General features: G+C 32.0%; 1 protein-coding gene across 5 annotated transcripts in view; it reads right to left on the reverse strand.

The window, feature by feature from the left end:
- Positions 1-1,002: 1,002 nt before the first annotated feature.
- The window catches only part of LOC108969833 (fasciclin-1), a 39,156-nt gene continuing 21,446 nt past the window's right edge, over positions 1,003-18,712 (reverse strand). The window contains exons 3-17 of one of the 5 annotated variants that reach the window (XM_018934802.1): positions 18,246-18,375; positions 17,828-17,997; positions 17,164-17,297; positions 16,996-17,092; positions 15,330-15,498; positions 15,045-15,205; positions 9,926-9,934; positions 7,555-7,563; positions 4,529-4,680; positions 4,359-4,449; positions 3,788-4,008; positions 2,763-2,925; positions 2,544-2,694; positions 2,278-2,313; positions 1,003-1,477 (exon numbers count right to left, since the gene is read on the reverse strand). In XM_018934802.1, the coding sequence (XP_018790347.1) occupies positions 1,263-1,477; positions 2,278-2,313; positions 2,544-2,694; positions 2,763-2,925; positions 3,788-4,008; positions 4,359-4,449; positions 4,529-4,680; positions 7,555-7,563; positions 9,926-9,934; positions 15,045-15,205; positions 15,330-15,498; positions 16,996-17,092; positions 17,164-17,297; positions 17,828-17,997; positions 18,246-18,375 (1,908 nt within the window). In that variant the 3' untranslated portion in view covers positions 1,003-1,262. The remainder of the gene's footprint in view (positions 1,478-2,277; positions 2,314-2,543; positions 2,695-2,762; positions 2,926-3,787; positions 4,009-4,358; positions 4,450-4,528; positions 4,681-7,554; positions 7,564-9,925; positions 9,935-15,044; positions 15,206-15,329; positions 15,499-16,995; positions 17,093-17,163; positions 17,298-17,827; positions 17,998-18,245; positions 18,376-18,712) is intronic. The other 4 variants (XM_018934803.1, XM_018934805.1, XM_018934804.1 and 1 more) reach the window with 4 other exon arrangements.

An 18,712-nucleotide genomic window follows, 5' to 3' on the forward strand; every position in this document is an offset into this window, starting at 1 on the left:
TTTACTTATGCACGCAAGTGACTAAAAAGTACCATAAAATAATAAATAAAAATTCATTAAAATTATTAAAAAATAATAATGTTTAAAAATAAAAACAACTGTATGCTCTGTATGAATTACATATTTAGCAAATATACATAATTACAATATTTAAACTTTAGCTAGCACATACAAGTCAGTTTCACTCAATGCTAATTTACAATGATTTCGCGCAGGCGTTCTGTGGCTAATAAGTAAGAAAGATCGTTTAATACTAGTCGGAAAGGAGCAAAAATAAAAATATTAAATAAAATTTTCAAAACAAAACTTGTGAAGACGGCTGAAAACTTTTTAGCTGGAAAGCAGTATGCACTTTTATATATATTTTTTTATTTTTCTTGTGCAAACTTAATGTGTACTTAAATATGTATGTATTTAGGATGTGCAGGTGACATGCCACACAACTATCTGATGCAATTCTTTGGTCACAAGTTATTTACATACATATGAATTTTGTTTCGTTGTGTGATGAGAGCGAGAGAACTGAAAACTTTTACTTTTAATTTTGCTTTATTGGCGGATTTGGTGTTGCCGGACGTTCAGTATATACGTATGTATCAAATTGGGCTGCATTCAAAGTTGAAATGTACAAGAATGGCTGTGGTTTTGTTTTTGCTTGCCGGCAGCCGCAATTATCGAACGCATTTACCTTTTCGTGTTTGTTTTGTTTGGTTTTTGCTTTTGTTGTTTTTGCCAATATGTATATGTGGAGATCGCCACTCTACACTAATTATAATAATAACTCCTAATTTTTATTTGTACTGTACATAATAGTTATTCGTATCATACTTCTTGAGTTGCCATTTTATGTAATTTATCTATTATTAAAACTTAACGAATGTAAGAATGTTAGATCAAAAGCACAAAATTGAAATATAGTTCGTCATCGACCATCGAAGTGTTAACAACGACTCACTTAGTACCGCATCACCACCAAATATACATGCAGCGATGGCATGTGCAACGCGTGAGTCATGTGATCTGTAGTATGTTACATAATGTGGCAGGCATATATGGTGTTTGGATGTGTGATGCTCGGTTTGCTGGCTATGAACTTTGATTGTATGAGTGTATGTTCACTTTGTTGCATGTTGCATGGTTTGTTTGCAATTTTTCGGTTTGGTATTATTTTTTATTTTTTTTGGATTTTTTTGATTCATTTAAAATGAGTTTTTGTTTGGTTTTTTGTTGTTTTGTTGTTGTAAGTTAATTTATACATACAATTAATTATTTAAGAAAAGAAATTTCGCTATTGCTATCATGAGGATATTTGAGAAGAGAATGCACAAGTTAGTGCCTAACGGATAGCTACCTCCGTTGACGACGACGTCCCGCTCCTCCAGCATGGGATAGTCGATGACATGTATTATGCCGTTGGTGCACTCGACATCCGGTCGGTAAACGTTGATCTTCTTGAAATTCCAAGTGATAACATAACCTATAAATAAAAATGGAACTTGTTGTATTAATTAATAAGAATTAATTCATGTTAAAAATTAGGCGATAAATATTTAAAAGCTATGTAATGCGTATGAGTATATGATTTGGCAAAAATTATATACATACATACATATGTGAAGACAATCATGTGAAATGTTTACAATTTTTTCTTCTAATAAAAAATTAAAAACAAATAACGGTGAGTTGAGTACATATGGACTTTATGTATATGGCCAAAGAAATGGAGTTGCCAACTAATATTCATTGAATAAACAAAATTTTACTAAAAGGTGGTTCTAAAATGTATTATAATACTAATTTAACAATAGTTGTTTTGGTAGAAATAGCCTGTATAAATTTGTTGTAGACCTAGTCTTATCCTATATTTCTAAAAGTTTGTATGTAATACTTTGAGTATTTTCCTCTGCTTTTACTAACTGCTCAACGTTAGAGAGAATCCCATGAATATTTATCGAAATCAAAACAAAATTTTCTTCGTGATACGACAGGCGAATCCATAAAAATCTCTTTTTTTCTTTTTTTTTTTTGCAGACATTTGTCACAAGAACATGTTCTCTGCGACTTTTGACAAACAAGTTAACACAACCCTAACCGTTTATGTACACGTGAAAACTACAAAATAAAACTATTTTCAAAACTCAAAACTAGTAACTGTTGAGTTATGAAGGAAAATCGGTGATGATATACAACAACATGTTAAACAAAAAGCGCTATTACTAATTAATGTTTAGATGAGTGAATTTGCAGCGGGTAATTTTCAACGGTCGCACCACTCACCAGTCCACTCATGTGAAGCATATTCATCGTGAAGGTCTTCACGTAAGCAATTAAAGCGAAAATATTTTCGTTTTTAGAAAATGGAATGAAATATTTTTGTAATTAATATTATCAATTAGTTTGCTGTAATTAAGTAATACTAGATAATACTATAATTTTATTCGCAACCATAAACCGTATATTTATTGATCCCTCATTTTAACAAGTACAGTCATGTTCAATTATACTTATAAGTATATAAAGTAATTGTAGAGCGTAATACTTACGTCCAGCTTCCTCTTCTACTTTGACTTTCAAGGAATCTCTGTAGGTAGGCAGCAAAATGGAGTCGCCAGACGCAGCTGTCATGGCTACCAAGTCGTTCATCGTGTACACATTATCGGCAATGACCAAGTGACGTTCCAATATTGATCTTGACTGTAAGTATTTAAAGGTTTTGATTACTTTCTCCTTATACATTATATGTTAAAAGTTATTGAACCTACATGGTAGGAGAAGTCTTCCATGAAGAGTTTCTTATGTGTTGAAGGATAGTCCAATTTGGTCTTTTGCCAAGCCTTGTCACGTGGCACGAAGTAGGTGAAGCGACGTTGTGTGTTATTCAGTTGATTGTTAAAGGCGGAGAATTGACCCAATTTGAAGGTATCACTGGAAGAAAAAATAAATTTTAAGTTTTAAATAGAAATCTTAAAACTATACAAACTCGTTATTTTGTAACGGAATTGTATTTTATATCTGTGAGGTGGTAAGCTTCCAACAGTTCTAAATAACAAATAGGTTAGATGAAATCGGAGTGCAATCGCAAATACTTCCAATATAAAAAAGTTTTTAATTTAATAATTCGAGCACCTGTCTTCATTGGTATAGAATTTTGCAAGAATAGTGTCTGAGAGATTCCAGAGCTCAGATACCAAATATGTAGCTCTCAGTGCATATGTCTGACTTTAAGTTTTTATAATATATATAATAAAGCTCAGGGAGAGTATCTGCTTTCGTGCCAATAATAGTTATGATAGGGCCAACTACTTCCTCCAGCTCCCATTTAGCATGAGCATATTAACTGGTTTTATGATCTATATTGAAGTTAGGTATCAAATATGATTGTGATGTCCACGGCTTTGAATTTTTAAAATAACAAGAGAACAAAATATTCGGTTGAACCCAACCATAGAGCCTTCCTTGTTTGTTTTGCATATATAATATTATATCCACTAAACAGAGAATCATTTGGGACTGCGGTTACTTTCAAAATTTGCAAGAGAGCATTTGCTGTTATTTTTACTCTGACATCACAAAATCTCCTTATTTCATGGCTCCGACTTTTCCTGAACCCACTAGACAAACGATTATGAAGAAGCAATAACACAGTAAAATAATTCTAATGCTAATGAAAGGAAGTGTACAGAATATAATTTAAGATAAACCCTAGTATTAATCTCTATTCGAAAAAGCATCCATCTTTATCAAAATATTTCTCAAAATGCCGCAAATAAAAAAAAGTTGTTTTTACCTCATCATGGGATCCGTTTCGAGTTTTTCGAGTACAGTTGTATATGGGACGCCCAAAACTTTATCAATAATGTGTACATAACCGTTAGTTTGAGCGACATCCGCTTGCAGCACAGTTGCGTTAACGCCACCGCCTTCAACAGTTATCATTTCTTCACCATTTTCTTCTTTGATGTTGAAGTACAAGAATGTACGGTTATTGACAGTTGGCACCTGAGCAATCTGCAAACGTAACGGTGAGATTAATTAATCTTATAATTAATAATACTACCATATATAGTAAATAAATATTTGCTTACAATTTTTCGAATATTGCAAAATATAAATATTGGTTGTCAAAAAAGTCTTGCGGTATTTTTTATTGAATTTTCAATTGTTCACAAAATTTTTTTTGATGACTCATGCCCAGCACTTGACCGATGCTACGGATGCTACTATGCTGGTTATTATAAGAATTGTAAAATTCAAGTTTTAAAACAATAAAGTCATACTTTCTGAAATTGGGCGCACTGTGTCAATTTTTTATTTTTGCTATAGCTTATATATATGCAAATATTATAATATTCACTTACAATATTCTTGTTCTTTTGGCGAATTCGATCAACATTCAGTTTGTCCTTGATAATATGCATATTCAGGATATCACGCAATTTCTCACGATTTCTATAAAATAAAATAAAATTTTATTATCTTCTTACATACTTATATTTGTATATATGTAGTTTGGCAAAAAATATCTCACCTTATTAGATTTTGTACATCTTTGGCCTCCCAGGCATCATTGCTAGGTGCCAAAATTGTAATTTCACCCAAGTTGCTAATGTCGGTTAACACCTCGCCACCGTTATCCATAATTACGTCGTAAAATTTGCGTAGAGCGCCATTTTCATTATCCTAGACGGTGAAAATAATAATGAGAAAGTATTAGTATTTACTGTTATTTGTGTTTGTATGTGAACATTTATGTAAAAGCAATAATTTTGTATTGAATAAAGTAACCATAAACAAAATAGTTGTATGTAGGTACATAATATAATATATATATAATATAAATAGATGATTTATCAAATTAGTAAGGCTTTAGCGCGCCTGCAAACATTTTAATGAGTTTAACTTATATAAGTATGTACGTACAGACAATTACTATATATAATATTCAAAATAGTCGATACAAGTTTTTAAATGCACATTAATGTATATACACATAAATACTAATAATAATGGTACATTTAAGAATAATTTATGTCATAAGTTAAAGTTTATTTGAAATTGTGAATAAATATATATTAAAAGAGTTTAATAAGAGCGGGAGATAAATGTGAGTATGGGAAATTAAAGCATTTCCAATGTCATAGCATAGAAGTATAGTACGAGTATGTGGCTTATAGGAAGTGAAATGCTAAAATTAATAGCTTTATATATGATTATCCGATATAATGAATATATATTGTTGTATGCAAGGGAATGTCTGCTAGTGTGCAGGTGACAGATACTAATTAAATTCGGCGTGCTGTAGGCTAAGGTTAATGGACTTTAATGCAATGTGTTTCATTCATTGAAAAGGTTGCAATTGTTTGCAATATGTAACCTATATAATATACATAATATATATCTATAGTATTTCAGCAGATTTGTTAATGTAAAAAATGCAACATTGTTATTTGGTTTAATGTTTGCCGTAATAAAGAATTTTAACGCAGAATTCCGAAATCCTGACGACAAGAATTTTGATATTTAGTTGCTTTTGCAATTTTCGACACCTTTGTCATTATTAATTTAAAAGTTAATCGATCTGACACTCCTTGGAAGATGGGTATGTGGTCAGAAGACAGAGATGTGGCGCTCTATGGACGTTATTATTATTGTGGCGTCAAAGTAAAGTGCTGCTCACGGATGTTATCTAATGTACATTCCAACTCAATTTTTGCAATACTATAGTTTTGCTACTTCGGATTGAGTAGGCCGACGAACAAAGCTCAAACTCTATAAGTCACTCATAATTACTGTCCTGCTATATGGTGCAAAGTCAAGACGAGGACAACATCTGATGAGTCGGCATTACGAATTTTCGAGAGAAAGGTTCTGCGGAAAATTTATAATCGAATAATGCGAATAACGCATTCGATGGAACTATGTGCTGTACACGTTATACGACGACATTGACATAGCTCCTCGAATTAAGAGACAGGGACTAACCCTGCTGTCATCCGTGTGGATGAAAATACTCCAGCCCTGAAAAATACTTCCCGCCGGGGGAAGCAGAGGAAGAGGAAGGCCTCCACATCGTTAGAAAGATCAGGCGGATAAGGATCTGGTTGCACTTGCTATCTCGAATTGGCGCCTAATTGCAAACAGAACAAAATGATGTCGCACTGTTGATAACTCGTAAGCAGTGTCTACGCCAGTAAAGAAGATAGTTTTTTAAGTAAAAGCATCTTCAGTTTTCATAAAAGAACTGAATCTTTATGTCAAATTCGAAAGTTGATTGTTGTTAAAATATTGATTGATATGTTAAAATATGTATCGAAAATACATTTTGGTCGATTCTGGGACGTTCGTATTCAATGGATAAGTAACAAGAGATAGAGGTACATACATATGTAAGTACATATGTAATATTTTATTAGAACTTATCGGGACCTTACTACAGGCTTTTTCCGGAAAGTAATAAGACTGATTTTCTTCCGCGACTGTACTTGGAAGCGTGCGCGCACCGACTGGATTCGGTAGATGGCGTTCCTAGCTAACGAACGAGTGGCTGGTCAATTGTCTCCGGGCACCTGAAGAGTCAGGACAAACACTTTCTCGCGACGTGTTTCTGCGAGTGGTGCAGTCCGAAAATGCAGCGATCGTTAGAGCAGTTTAAGTTGTGTGAAACTCGATAAATCTGCGACAAAGACGTTCGACTTCAACAGACACCGATAAAACGTCCACCATCAATTTGTTCCTCCTGGACAAACCATCAACGTTTTACTAGGGAGCTCTCAAGAGACTCAAAGAAAGGGTCAATCGGGTCCGACGAGATATTGCAGCCGATTGTAAGTTTCACCACGGCAACACCCCGGCTCATACAGCCCTTCTTTTGAACAGCTACCTAATGAGATGTGGCCACCCGAACATTTTTTGTCTCCTTGCCTGAAAAGGCCGATGAAATTCAAGGCTTTTGAGACGAAGCAGCATGCACCTCGACTGTCAAGGCTATTCCGAAGAATGCGTTCCGCCTTCAATGCTTGGAAATCGAGCTGGCAGCACTGCATCGACGAAGAAGAGCCTATTTTGGAAGTTTTTAAAGAATTGTAACGATTGGTTCAATAATTTTTTTTTAAGCGACTCAGTCCAATTACTTTCCGGACAAACCCTGTATGATCAAAAAAGAGAGGGAAGAGCTTCGAAGAAAGTCGAATTAGCTTAACATATGTAATTCACTAGCTGGCGTATCTCAATCCTACCCGATAGGTGTAGAAAATTTAATTACTTTGTGTAAACAAAAATGCGCAACTCTTATGTTTAGATGTATGTGTTTGTTTTATATGTGTATACCTTATACATATGTATATTAATTGAGATCAATACAAATCACTTCATAATGCATTATTAGAACAATAATTTTGCACATTTACATAGTATTTATATGGAGCAGATTTTGCAATATTAGTCTCTTTTCTTCATGTCAAATATTTTAATTCTAGTCAAGCATACGATTTATTTAAATAATTTTAGTTGTGTTTTTTTTATTTTTTATTTTTTGCAAATTTCGTACATACTTACATTCATCAACTACGCGTTTTGCGAATTGTTGTTGTTGTGATAATGAGTTTTGATATTGGTTGTGTTTTTGGTTTTTGTGTCAACAACGACAGTTAGAACGCAGGCAGAGCAGCGACAGAAACATTTATGTTTTGTTTTAAGGTCGTTGCACGCAGATAGAGAGAGTGTTTGAGGATTGCCATCAGCGTACGAGTTGCCGACAACGTCAAGAAAATACACAATCAATTGAAATTCAATTAAAGTACTTTGTGATTTTTTGCTTACTTTTTTCTTTAATATTTTTTTGTTTTTATTTTGAGTTTAGTTCTAAACGATTTGCAATAAATTGTATCTATGTATGTATTTATGTATAAGGGTTTCGTGCAATGTTGTGTTTTGGCACTTGGTTCGTGTTTCTCTATATATTTTATGCATAATTTGGAATAATTGTGTTTACATTTGGTTTTCTACTTTTTTCTCTGCTATGTTGCATTATGGTTGGTGGCAAGCAAGGCAAAAATGCGCATTTCGCAAATGAAAAATACGATATATTGCAATACATACATATGTACATACATATATTCGTACATGCTAACGGTTATATGAGGATTTCAGATTTAGGGTTAGTTCTCAATCTTATTGTTGTTTTAGTCATTTATAATTAATTTTTTTTAAATATTTCTCACAAAAAAAAATATTTTGTTCTGCTCGGATAAAAATTGGGAAAAGTAGAATTCGCCTTAATTAAAAATTTTGATCTACAAGTTCATTTTCTAGACGTTATCCCTTTTGTCATATACCACTAAGCTTGTATTAGAGTGAGATGATACAACAAGGGATGTAGTCGTGACTGCGACGACTGTTTGTTTGATGACAGGAGATATTTCACTCCCATGTTAAAACACAATTCTGGTATACATAGATATGTACATATATATTTATATAATTAAGTCAAAAGTTGTGTAATATTATTTAACTTTCGAAACTCTCCAATGCATAAACATTTTTTTGCTAGCATTCTCAGAATATTGAGTTACATATGCTAGTTTAAGTGTGAACAATTTTTGTGGCGAAAATGTTAAATTCGATAAAAATTAAAAAGATTCCACGTTTATCGAAAATAATTTCTTTCACTATTCATAATTTTGAATATCGGCGGATTTTGAAACCAGGTGATAAAATATCATGCAATAAATATAACAGATTGTAGACAGCGTAGCGCTGATTTTGACTGTTGCATGCTGGTCACTCTTTGATGTACTCGTATATTTATGAGTTCCTTGTACTCATATTTCTATATGTAGATATATGTGTATTTATTATAAATAAAATATAAACATGTGCATGCAATTTCTTTGTTCTTAATTTGATCAGCTAAATCTAAGTATGTACATATTTTGTGTAAGCTTCGATTGAAGTGAACTTCTTTGGAAGTGCATTCCAATATTATCTTAAAGTGTCTCGAAATGCTTTGATTTTTCCAATTTTTAGTACAATTGTAATGAAAACACAGCTCTGTGACATTACTAAAAATTTCTATTCTAAATGTGGTGGCTTCAAGTAATCTATAAATATGAGAAATATAAAGTACATATAATTATGTACATATACAATAAATGATCAGCATGTTGAGTTGAGCCCATTCAGCCGAGTCCGTTTCGCTGTGTTTTTCGGTTTTTGAGACATCGATCTGAAATTTGCACAATTTTTCCTCTTCATGAAGCTGCTCTTTTGTTGGAGCCGCCGATATGGAACCACTATAGCACTATAGCTGCTATAAAAATTAAACGATCGGCAATAAGTGCTTGTATTGAAAACTTTTTCGTTTGACGAGATATCTTATCAAAATTTGGCATGGACTATTGCGCAAGGGTATTGAAGGGTATTCTAGCGTCGTTGCGACCGAAGTTAAACTTTTTTTGTTTTTAATATAAATCTACCCAGAAGATGTGTCACGCACTTAAAAAAGCTCACTGTTTCTAGTAAAGGTGTCAATGAAATTTATAATGTTAAAAACTAATCCTAAACTATGGTCTTTAATCTTTCAAATATTTTTTATCTCATGCTTTGAACTCCAACAATTTCAATATTATTATCTCCCATAATTTTTTTTTAATATTTAGCCCTTGCATGCTTTAAAAGTTCAATAGTATATGCATATTATTCCAACTTATTGCCAATATATGCATTTTACAATAATGTATGTATGCAAATAAGTATGTGTGTGACATGGAGTATATGTATTTATGCATAAGTATGAATATTGTAATGTAATTTATTTGTTTGCCTAAATGTTTTGAGATAATTTTGAGATTACAAATTCATATATACTGCATATATAAATATGTATGTTTGTGTACGAATATATATGCATACTGTTTGAAGTATTTACCTTAAATGACTAAAATGTTTGTTTGGTTGCGTGAGTTCCGGAGCGTTGCATATAATAAAAACAAAAAAGTTCACAAATAAAAATCGTAACAAAACAGAACAAAAAACATTCGCAGAGAAGAGTACAAAGAAAATACCAGAGTCAATATTGTTTTCTGCTCTAACACAGCAATCACATCAAACAAATAAGGAACGGAATTTTAATAAAATATACTATATGTATACTATATAATATTCGTATGATATATGAAATGCCAATGCTTGATTTGTACTCGTACAGGACTGTTATGGAGTCAATAGTTGCTGTTCATATTAACTTGAATGTTTTGGCAAAATTAAAATAATTTCACTAGTGTTGATGACGGCTTGAAGCGTGTAACCAATTGTAAAGTAAGTAAAAATTGCAGGTGCAAGAAACGAAACTGAAGGTCAAATTTAAATCATTTAAGAAACTAGCTTAAAGTAGTATTTTATACATACTATACTTAGAACTTATTTTGTTTTACTTTAATTTATCCTTTTTTATGTCACAATAATAATTATTATTTATTTAAATTTTATTATAAATGAATGAAATAAAACTTTCATCATAAATTATTTTAGTGATTTATTTCAATTAATTATTTTTTATCAAATTATTTGGTACAATATTTGGTTTTATGTTAAACATATTTTATATTTATTATATTATTATTTTTGTATACCCAGAAGGAAACATCGGAGAATCCATAGAATATATATACATATATGCGGGTGATCAAAGTAGGGGTACTTTATTCAAAAATGATGGCAGTAAGAACGATAGCGTCGATCCCCGAAATTAAACCTCGTGATCTTGGCGACAATTGGTTTCAACAAAATGGCTCCACTGCCCACACTTCCCATTATTTATTGAGATAACACTTCGATTGACCACCAAGACCGTGTAATATCATATCCTTAGAATTTTTCCTACGGGGATATGTAAAGTCTAAAGTCTATGTGGACAATCCTTTCTCGATTAAGGCTTTGGAGCAAAATATCACGCGTGTCATTCGCCAATTACCAGTCGAAATGCTCGAACGAGTCAACGAAAATTACACGCAACGGATGAACCATCTGAGACGTTTCTGCAGCCAACATTTGAAAGAGGTAATTTTCAAAAAATAAGTGCCGAAGAATGTTTTTTCGAATGACAATAAACATCGGCACTAATTTTTTTTTTAACAGTATGGAACCTTGAAATGAATCATCCTTTATATGTAAATGATTAACATGACGAGCTGAGTCGATTAAGCCATACCCGTCTCACTGTATATCTGCATATACTTGAAATAATCCCAGAGTTTTTGAGATATCAACCTGAATTGTTGCACCCATGTCCTTTGCTAATATCGGACCACTATAGCATAAGAGCTTTCAAGAGAAACTTTTTCATTTCAAGTGAAGTTCTTGTACACAATATTTTTTGTATCTGAGAATAGTATTATTATAGCTTCGCGAAATTGAAATGAATTAAAGTATTTAAAGTTAAAATATATTTACTAAGTATTATTATATATTTTATTAATATTTTTTGTTTATAGTTCTTAGTTTTCCGTTTTGTTGTCTAACAAAAATTTATGTTCTAAAAGTTTTGAAAAAATAAAATAAAATTACGAAATTATTTATAGCGCATTTGTTACAAAGTATGGCATGTAAATTTGTATTCCTGACCAAAATTATTTTTATTTAATTAAAGCAGGTGTGTGCAATTTGGCTCAGCGATATTTTAAGATTTATCTTGACAAATAGATTAAACGAAGTAACATAGTTTTATATTTATATTTTTGAAAGTAAGAAGTTTTGTTAATAACTATTCTTTAAATATTTAGTTTGTATGAGTAGTTTACGGCAATTATTTCAACATATATAATATACTAAATTTGTGCATGTGAATATTTTAAAAATAATTCTTTTCCAAAGAGTGTGTAACTTCTTCTATGCTCTAATCTCTAACTAATAATATTATAAAAGTCTAAAGTCTATGCACTGCACTTGTGTACTGAAGATGCTTATTTTTGGTAAACAGTGTAAGTTACTGCTAATGTGTATGGATAGTGGGCGTGAACTTGAGAACGAGCCAGTTATGAAATGGACGAGAATGTAGTAATGATATATACAGCTTCCATTTTCGCTAATAATTTTTTTTTTGTTGAATTTTTTAAAATTCGAAATTTTGAATTTATTTGATTTATTTGGATACACAAAGAAATATTAACTAATTTTATCAATTGAGATGCCAATTGTGACGCTTAGTCTGTAATTATTCAACTGACTGATATGACTTATCAGATGACGATTTTGGGGTGGTGTGAGTGAACGATGATCTAATTTGTTATTCATAACAAAATTACAACGTTTATTGGTTTTGTATACTTACATCGCACCCAAAATTTTTTTAAAATAAAATTTATATTTTAAAAATTATTTTAAAATAAAATTTTGCTTATGATTTTACATCAAACCGAAAACGAATTACAAAATCGCACATTTGCTAATTCAAGTTCGAGGTAAAATCAGTCTATAGGGTTTTTGTTTTCTATTTATTTAAAAATTGTGTTCTTGTTTGCATTTTGTAATGTTTTTGTTTAAATATTTGAAATATTTGAATTTTTTTGCTGTTTTGTTATGTTCTTGTTATGTATTTATCAATGATTGGAAACCAAAAAAATGAAAACGTACGCTCATTGCAAAATATACATAAAATTGCTAATTTTTATAGCTTGTTTTTTTTTTCAATATTAGAAATTTATGTGCATTCACTTTGTTCGTACGAGAAACCTGTTTGAGTTGTAAACAACTGTTTTCAAGCGACCGTAGCAGGTTCAAGTCAGATCAAAGCTGCAAAATGTGCGCTGGGCGTTTAATGAAAAACAATTAGTGCTTGAAGACAAATTACAAATTTCTGAACAGCAATTAAAAACATTAAATATTTATATATTTAGACATTTATGTTGATTAAATCAGTCGAGTCGTAATAAATATTTTACTTTATACCACTTTTTTTTTATATATAAGATAGATTGCTTTCACTTACTGGCAGTATATTTTTAAACATAAAGTTTAGCTAGAAGAGCTCAAAAAATAATATTAACGTAATTATTCTCATATTATAAAATTTGTTTATTTTTTTAATTTTACACGTCTTATTTACAAAAGAGCTTAATAAGTTAACTACGAAAGGTTTAGGTACTAGGCTTTGCTAAAATAATAAAAAATGCGCCTAATTGTAGTCAACATTTACTTCTTTTGCTGACAATTTTGCTGATATTAACTTTTTGTCCTAATTTTTTAGTTCGAGTTAGTAACATTTTTAGTTCGAATTATTGCAGTTCAATTGTGCTTAAACAATGCACCTTATAATATTAATTTCTGCAGTTTCCCTAAACAGTTTTTTCCTGTATTTATTTATCATTTCCAATTGCGGAACAACTAATTACATAATATACTTCCTTATTAATTAAGAAGTATTTCATCTTTTCATATACATCTAACAGCTTATTGCAATAGTACAGGTACTTTACTTCTAACAATAAGTTACGTGGGACGACATGACGTATGAGCGACATTTAAGGCGTTATACGAGTATACACACCCTCATGCGAATTTCAAAAATCGGTTTGTATTTTTTCAAATATTTATGTATATCTAATGTAAACACAGTTGAGAAAATTCTCCGAAAACATTAAGTTGCTCTGAAAATTATTTTCAGAGATATGAACTTATTTGTAAGAATTTTTTAAGTTGTGCAACCGGTTCCCAAGACTGGGTTTTCCTCAAAACATTTTTAGAGTCGGTGTTGAAAATTTTGCTGAAACGGTTGAACCTATCAACTAGAAATCTTTACAAGATATATTTGTCAGGTACTGATGGAAGGAATATTATTTTCGATAATAATTTCGGGTTTTTAATCAACTCTAAAGTGTAATTTTTTTCAAAAAATTTTGTCAAAAATCATAAAGTTTATATAAATTCAATGATAATCTAAGTTCATCAATATTAATAATAGTTCTTCTCGGTTTTTGGATTTGCTATCATTTTAATAAAAAAAAATCGTTTTCACCGCTAAAAATATTTTTTCGAAGAAAATATTTCAAAATGAATCACCTATTATTAAAGTACAGTAATTAAATTCCGTAAATGACCGAGTTTTCGAGAGAAAACTTCTGAGGAAGATTTATGATTCTTTGCAAAAATCATTTTTTCTGGCTTGCAAGTGGATATAACCGCTTAAGTAATATTGAAATTTTCCGGTTTTAGTGCGAATAGTTCTCTAATTTTTTTAAAACTAGCGAACGATTTTCATCAGCACTAAAAAAATGCTGCTTAAGGCGAGTTAAAGAAAATTTGTTGATAGCAAAACTCTGAGTAGTCTAGACACTTGACATGCTCTGTTGATTAAATCTGCTTGAAATGTTAGAATTGTTTTATTTTCACTAAAAAAATATTTATTTAATATTTACAAATGTCTAAAATTCTGTCGATAAAATATTTGTTTATCATTTAGATTAAATCTACGTTTTAGTAAGCATAAATTTTATAAGCAAAGCAAATGTGCAGCAAATTATAAGAACGCAGACGAAGCTTGATAACTCAAATGTTTCGTTTTAAATGAGAGTATTCTTTCAAAAATTGATTTATCACTTTCATAAAATTTGTCTGTGTGAACACAAGTAAAAGTGCAATTTATCTAGTTTTGACTGTATGTAGGTGTTTATTGTGCTAAGCAGCGGGCAGTAAGCGGCGTCCAGTTAATAATAATGTTAATGTTTTTTTTTTTAGACATTTTCATCAATTTTGTATTAACTGTAAGAACTTAAATTCTCAAACACCGTTTATTACACGCGCTTGCGCTTTGTGGTTGTAAGTTAAAGTACCAACACAAATAGAATTGCTAATGTTGTTGGGCGTGTCAAATACTAGGCAATAGGTAAGCACACACACACACACACACATACACACTGGGGTTCTACAAGATAATTGTTATTGAATTTCGTCTAGTTTAGTGTCGCGGGTCACCGCACAAGCACTCACCCATTCACACAGGCAACTGCATACTCTCACTCATCGGTTGTGTATATTTGTAATCGAACACCTACCTGTAGAAATTGCGTCACCGTCGAGTCGATTATCATTAGCGGCCGATGAATCAGATGCACCACACCATTTCGCACCGGAATGTTGCCTTTGACAATTTCCGCCAACACCACACCGGTGGGGTGCTTGGCGTCACCTAAAAGAGTATTCGATTTGACGTACACTGGAAGCAGAAGAAGAGAAGAAAACGCATTAGTGGATTATACCTAACGCATATACATATGTACATGCATATGTATGTATTTGTAGATATGTGAGTAGTATAGAGTTAGCGTAAATCGACTTACTTTTGCCGTCTTTTTGTTTGAAGAAACTAACGGTTACTTTGAGATTGTCCTCGAATGCGGCTGTGGTTTGTGGCACCTCCATTTGCGCGGCTGCTGTAAAAATCACATTGTTCAGTATGACGTGTCCGTCGATGACTTTGTTGTCCACCAGGCTGCTGCGTGTGGTTTGCTATGACAATTAATTGACATTTAATTGATTAGTGGTTGCAATAAGTGGCGCTATTAAATGTCATCTAGGTATGTTTAGATGTGTTCGCAGACATAAACATAAGTATTTTGTTGTTATGTATGCAATGGGTGTTGCCCTATAGGGAAAATTGCATGGAGATGATATACAAATCGGATTTTTATTCCAACAAACGGTTTGTTAATATCGGATTAAGGCTATAAAGCGGATAAAATTGATTTGTATGATATTTTGAGGAATTGTTTTTTGGGTAGTTGTTTTTTGGGTAATAATTTTTAGTGTTTGTGTGTATACTTTTGTTTTCTGAAGCACTTGAAGGCAATCGGCGACTTTTACAAGAAGTGATATGATTCAACAAATAAGCTCCATTATATTTTATGTAGAAGCACATTAGTGCCTAAATGTTCAGAATGTTGGAAAAGACCTTCGATTATTATTTATTGTCGAGATCAAGTGCTCTTGATTGGTACAAATTATTCAAAGATGGTCGAGAACGCGTTGACGAACCACGTCCAGGACGGCCATTACATCAACAAATGATCAACATGTCAATAAAATAAAGGAATTGGTGCTTGAGAAGAACGATTAACAGTCAAAAATCTCACTGGCATTGTTGAAATATCGAAAGAATCAGTGAAACCCATTTTGAGGGATCATTTGGGTCCAAAAATGTGAAAACACGATGGGTTCCAAATTCGATGCGTTAATGACTGTGGAAACTGTGTGCTTTCCGACTACTAGAATATCATGAAACCTATTATACAAAAAATACAATCAATCGTACAAATATCGTGGCAAAGATGAGCCCGTCAAATCAGGTAAAAAATCCAGGTTATGTTGACAGTTTTCCTTGATTATCGAGGTGTGGTGGACCCGAGTTCCTTTCGGCCGACATTCTGTGAGGAAATTGTATTTGAGTGTTCTGCATCATTTGCGCGAAGCTATTCGTAAAAAGTAGCGGGAATTATGGACCGACAACTCTTGGTTTTTGCACCACGATAATTCAACATACATTCTTCGTATGTTTTTCGTTAAAGTTTCAACCGATAACGTGACGCAACCACTGTATTCGCTTGTGTGACTTCTGGTTATTCAACGGCTCCGGGGATACCGTTTTAAATCAATTGAAGACTTAAACATGAATTGCTATGCGCATTGAACGGAATAGTAACAACTATTATATTTTTAGGATTTTAATTCACGTTTACCAGTTACCAGTGGATATAACCCCTTAATACCATTTAACATAGATTAAGATGAAAGTGAATTTATTAAACATTCTACAAATCAGTAAATTGCTAACTACTTTTAAAAGGGTACAGAAGTAATGACAAAGGTAACTGGTTGATTTTACGATATAAATGTACATATAGTATATGGTTGTAGAACGAATATAGTAATATATTATTACTTATGTAATCGTATTTCTCCACACTAGCATTTATAAAACAATTAACACACTCCATTTTAGTCGCTTACCTTGAAACCTTCATCGACGGGTATTAAAAATGTATGTCCACCTGGCGACTGATAGAGATTATCCTTACGCATTAAAGTCACTTGCGAGCGATACGATCTGCGGCGGCATGAAAAAGAGAGTAAATAAATTAAATGTAATAAATTTTTAATTAAACGACGAATTTATACCTCAAGCGATTCTCGCCGATATCTAAGATGTCGGCCTGTTTCATAAATTGATACGCATCCAAATTGGTGAACTCCATTTTGGCAGTGGGCAGAGCAGTAAGTGGCACCAAGACTTCATCGATTATGTGCATCACCTGTGAGAAACAACAATTTTTATAAATATGGCTTGAGCATATAAAGCTGACTGATAAAAAAAATTAAAAGCTTGATGTCTATACTTTAATATTTCTATTAATATCGTCTACGATTCAGATTCAGTTATGCAATAACTATTTTATATATTGTTATATGAGTACCAACTCATTTCCTTCAATTTGCCAAAACAGAGTTATCGAAGCTACATGTTAATTTTTAGGTAATCGGATCGCTCGCTAGCAAACTCAAGAACTGCTGTCCCGATTCATGACTTAAAAATCTTACATCGATCTGACATAGCTATTTACTAACCAATTCGATTCGAAAAATCGAACTTCCCTGATTTTTTTTTTTGCTAAATCTCAGAAAATTTTTGTGAAATAAGAAAACCAACAATGTGAGCATAAAGTATTATACTTAAATGTAATATCCTTCGATAAATTGATACTAGACCTCTAACTATTTTGAGGCTAACATATCTTTAAAGTTCTTGAAATGAAGTTATAGAGTTTAGCAATTCATATCTCACCTGACGCATTCCCAGACTATTGGTCATTTCGACCGTCAGCGATGGTATTATTCTGGCGTTATTCACATAAATATCGCCATTGCGATTTTTCGTTATATACAATGATGGATTGCCACCCATATCTGACGGTATAACCTTTATGAGTTCGTCCTTCGTCATTGGTGTCGTTGCTGTAATTATGCGAAATTATTATGTTAGACATACATACAACAACCACATATATATGTATAAAGCGTTGTATTTATTCGTTAGTTTAAGTAATTTATTTGTGTGAAATTTTTTCCACAACATGGACAACAAGAACAAACAATAATAATAGAAACAACAACAATATTATAATATAATAGAAAAAGTGACAATAAAAAGTTGGTGTTTTTTATGTTTCAATTAAGTGCGTTGAATACGTATTGTTACTCACTTATGTGATAGAGCACATGTGTGGGTCCATGATGGCGCTGGAATGCAGCATTTGTAGGCACAAACACCGTGCATGGTCGCAGTGTTAAAGTGGAATTCGCAATGATATTTTGCTCTAGTAAACTATAAAACTGCAAAGAATAAAAAGAAGATCAAGAAAATTTACAATTAGTTATATCCACATCAGTATAAATTAGTTATTTACAATGTGTGCGTGTACAGGGGATTAAAAAATAACTTATTCTACTAAGTGTATAGATATATTTTAATGTAGATGACTAGTTAGCATATTTAACAGTATATATCGAAAATATTAGAGTGATAATTATGTAACTAAGTAGAATATAATAAATAAAAATCGTATTTTGTAACAAACAAAGAACTTTTTAAAAATCACACCATAAAAAGTTCAGTGCAATCAGAATGTTGTAGAAAAAACCTGGTTTGGAACCACCTTGTTTTGGAAGC

Source organism: Bactrocera latifrons, unplaced genomic scaffold, assembly GCF_001853355.1.
Source record: "Bactrocera latifrons isolate USDA-ARS-PBARC rearing strain unplaced genomic scaffold, ASM185335v1 scaffold_267, whole genome shotgun sequence".
NCBI lineage: Eukaryota > Metazoa > Arthropoda > Insecta > Diptera > Tephritidae > Bactrocera > Bactrocera latifrons.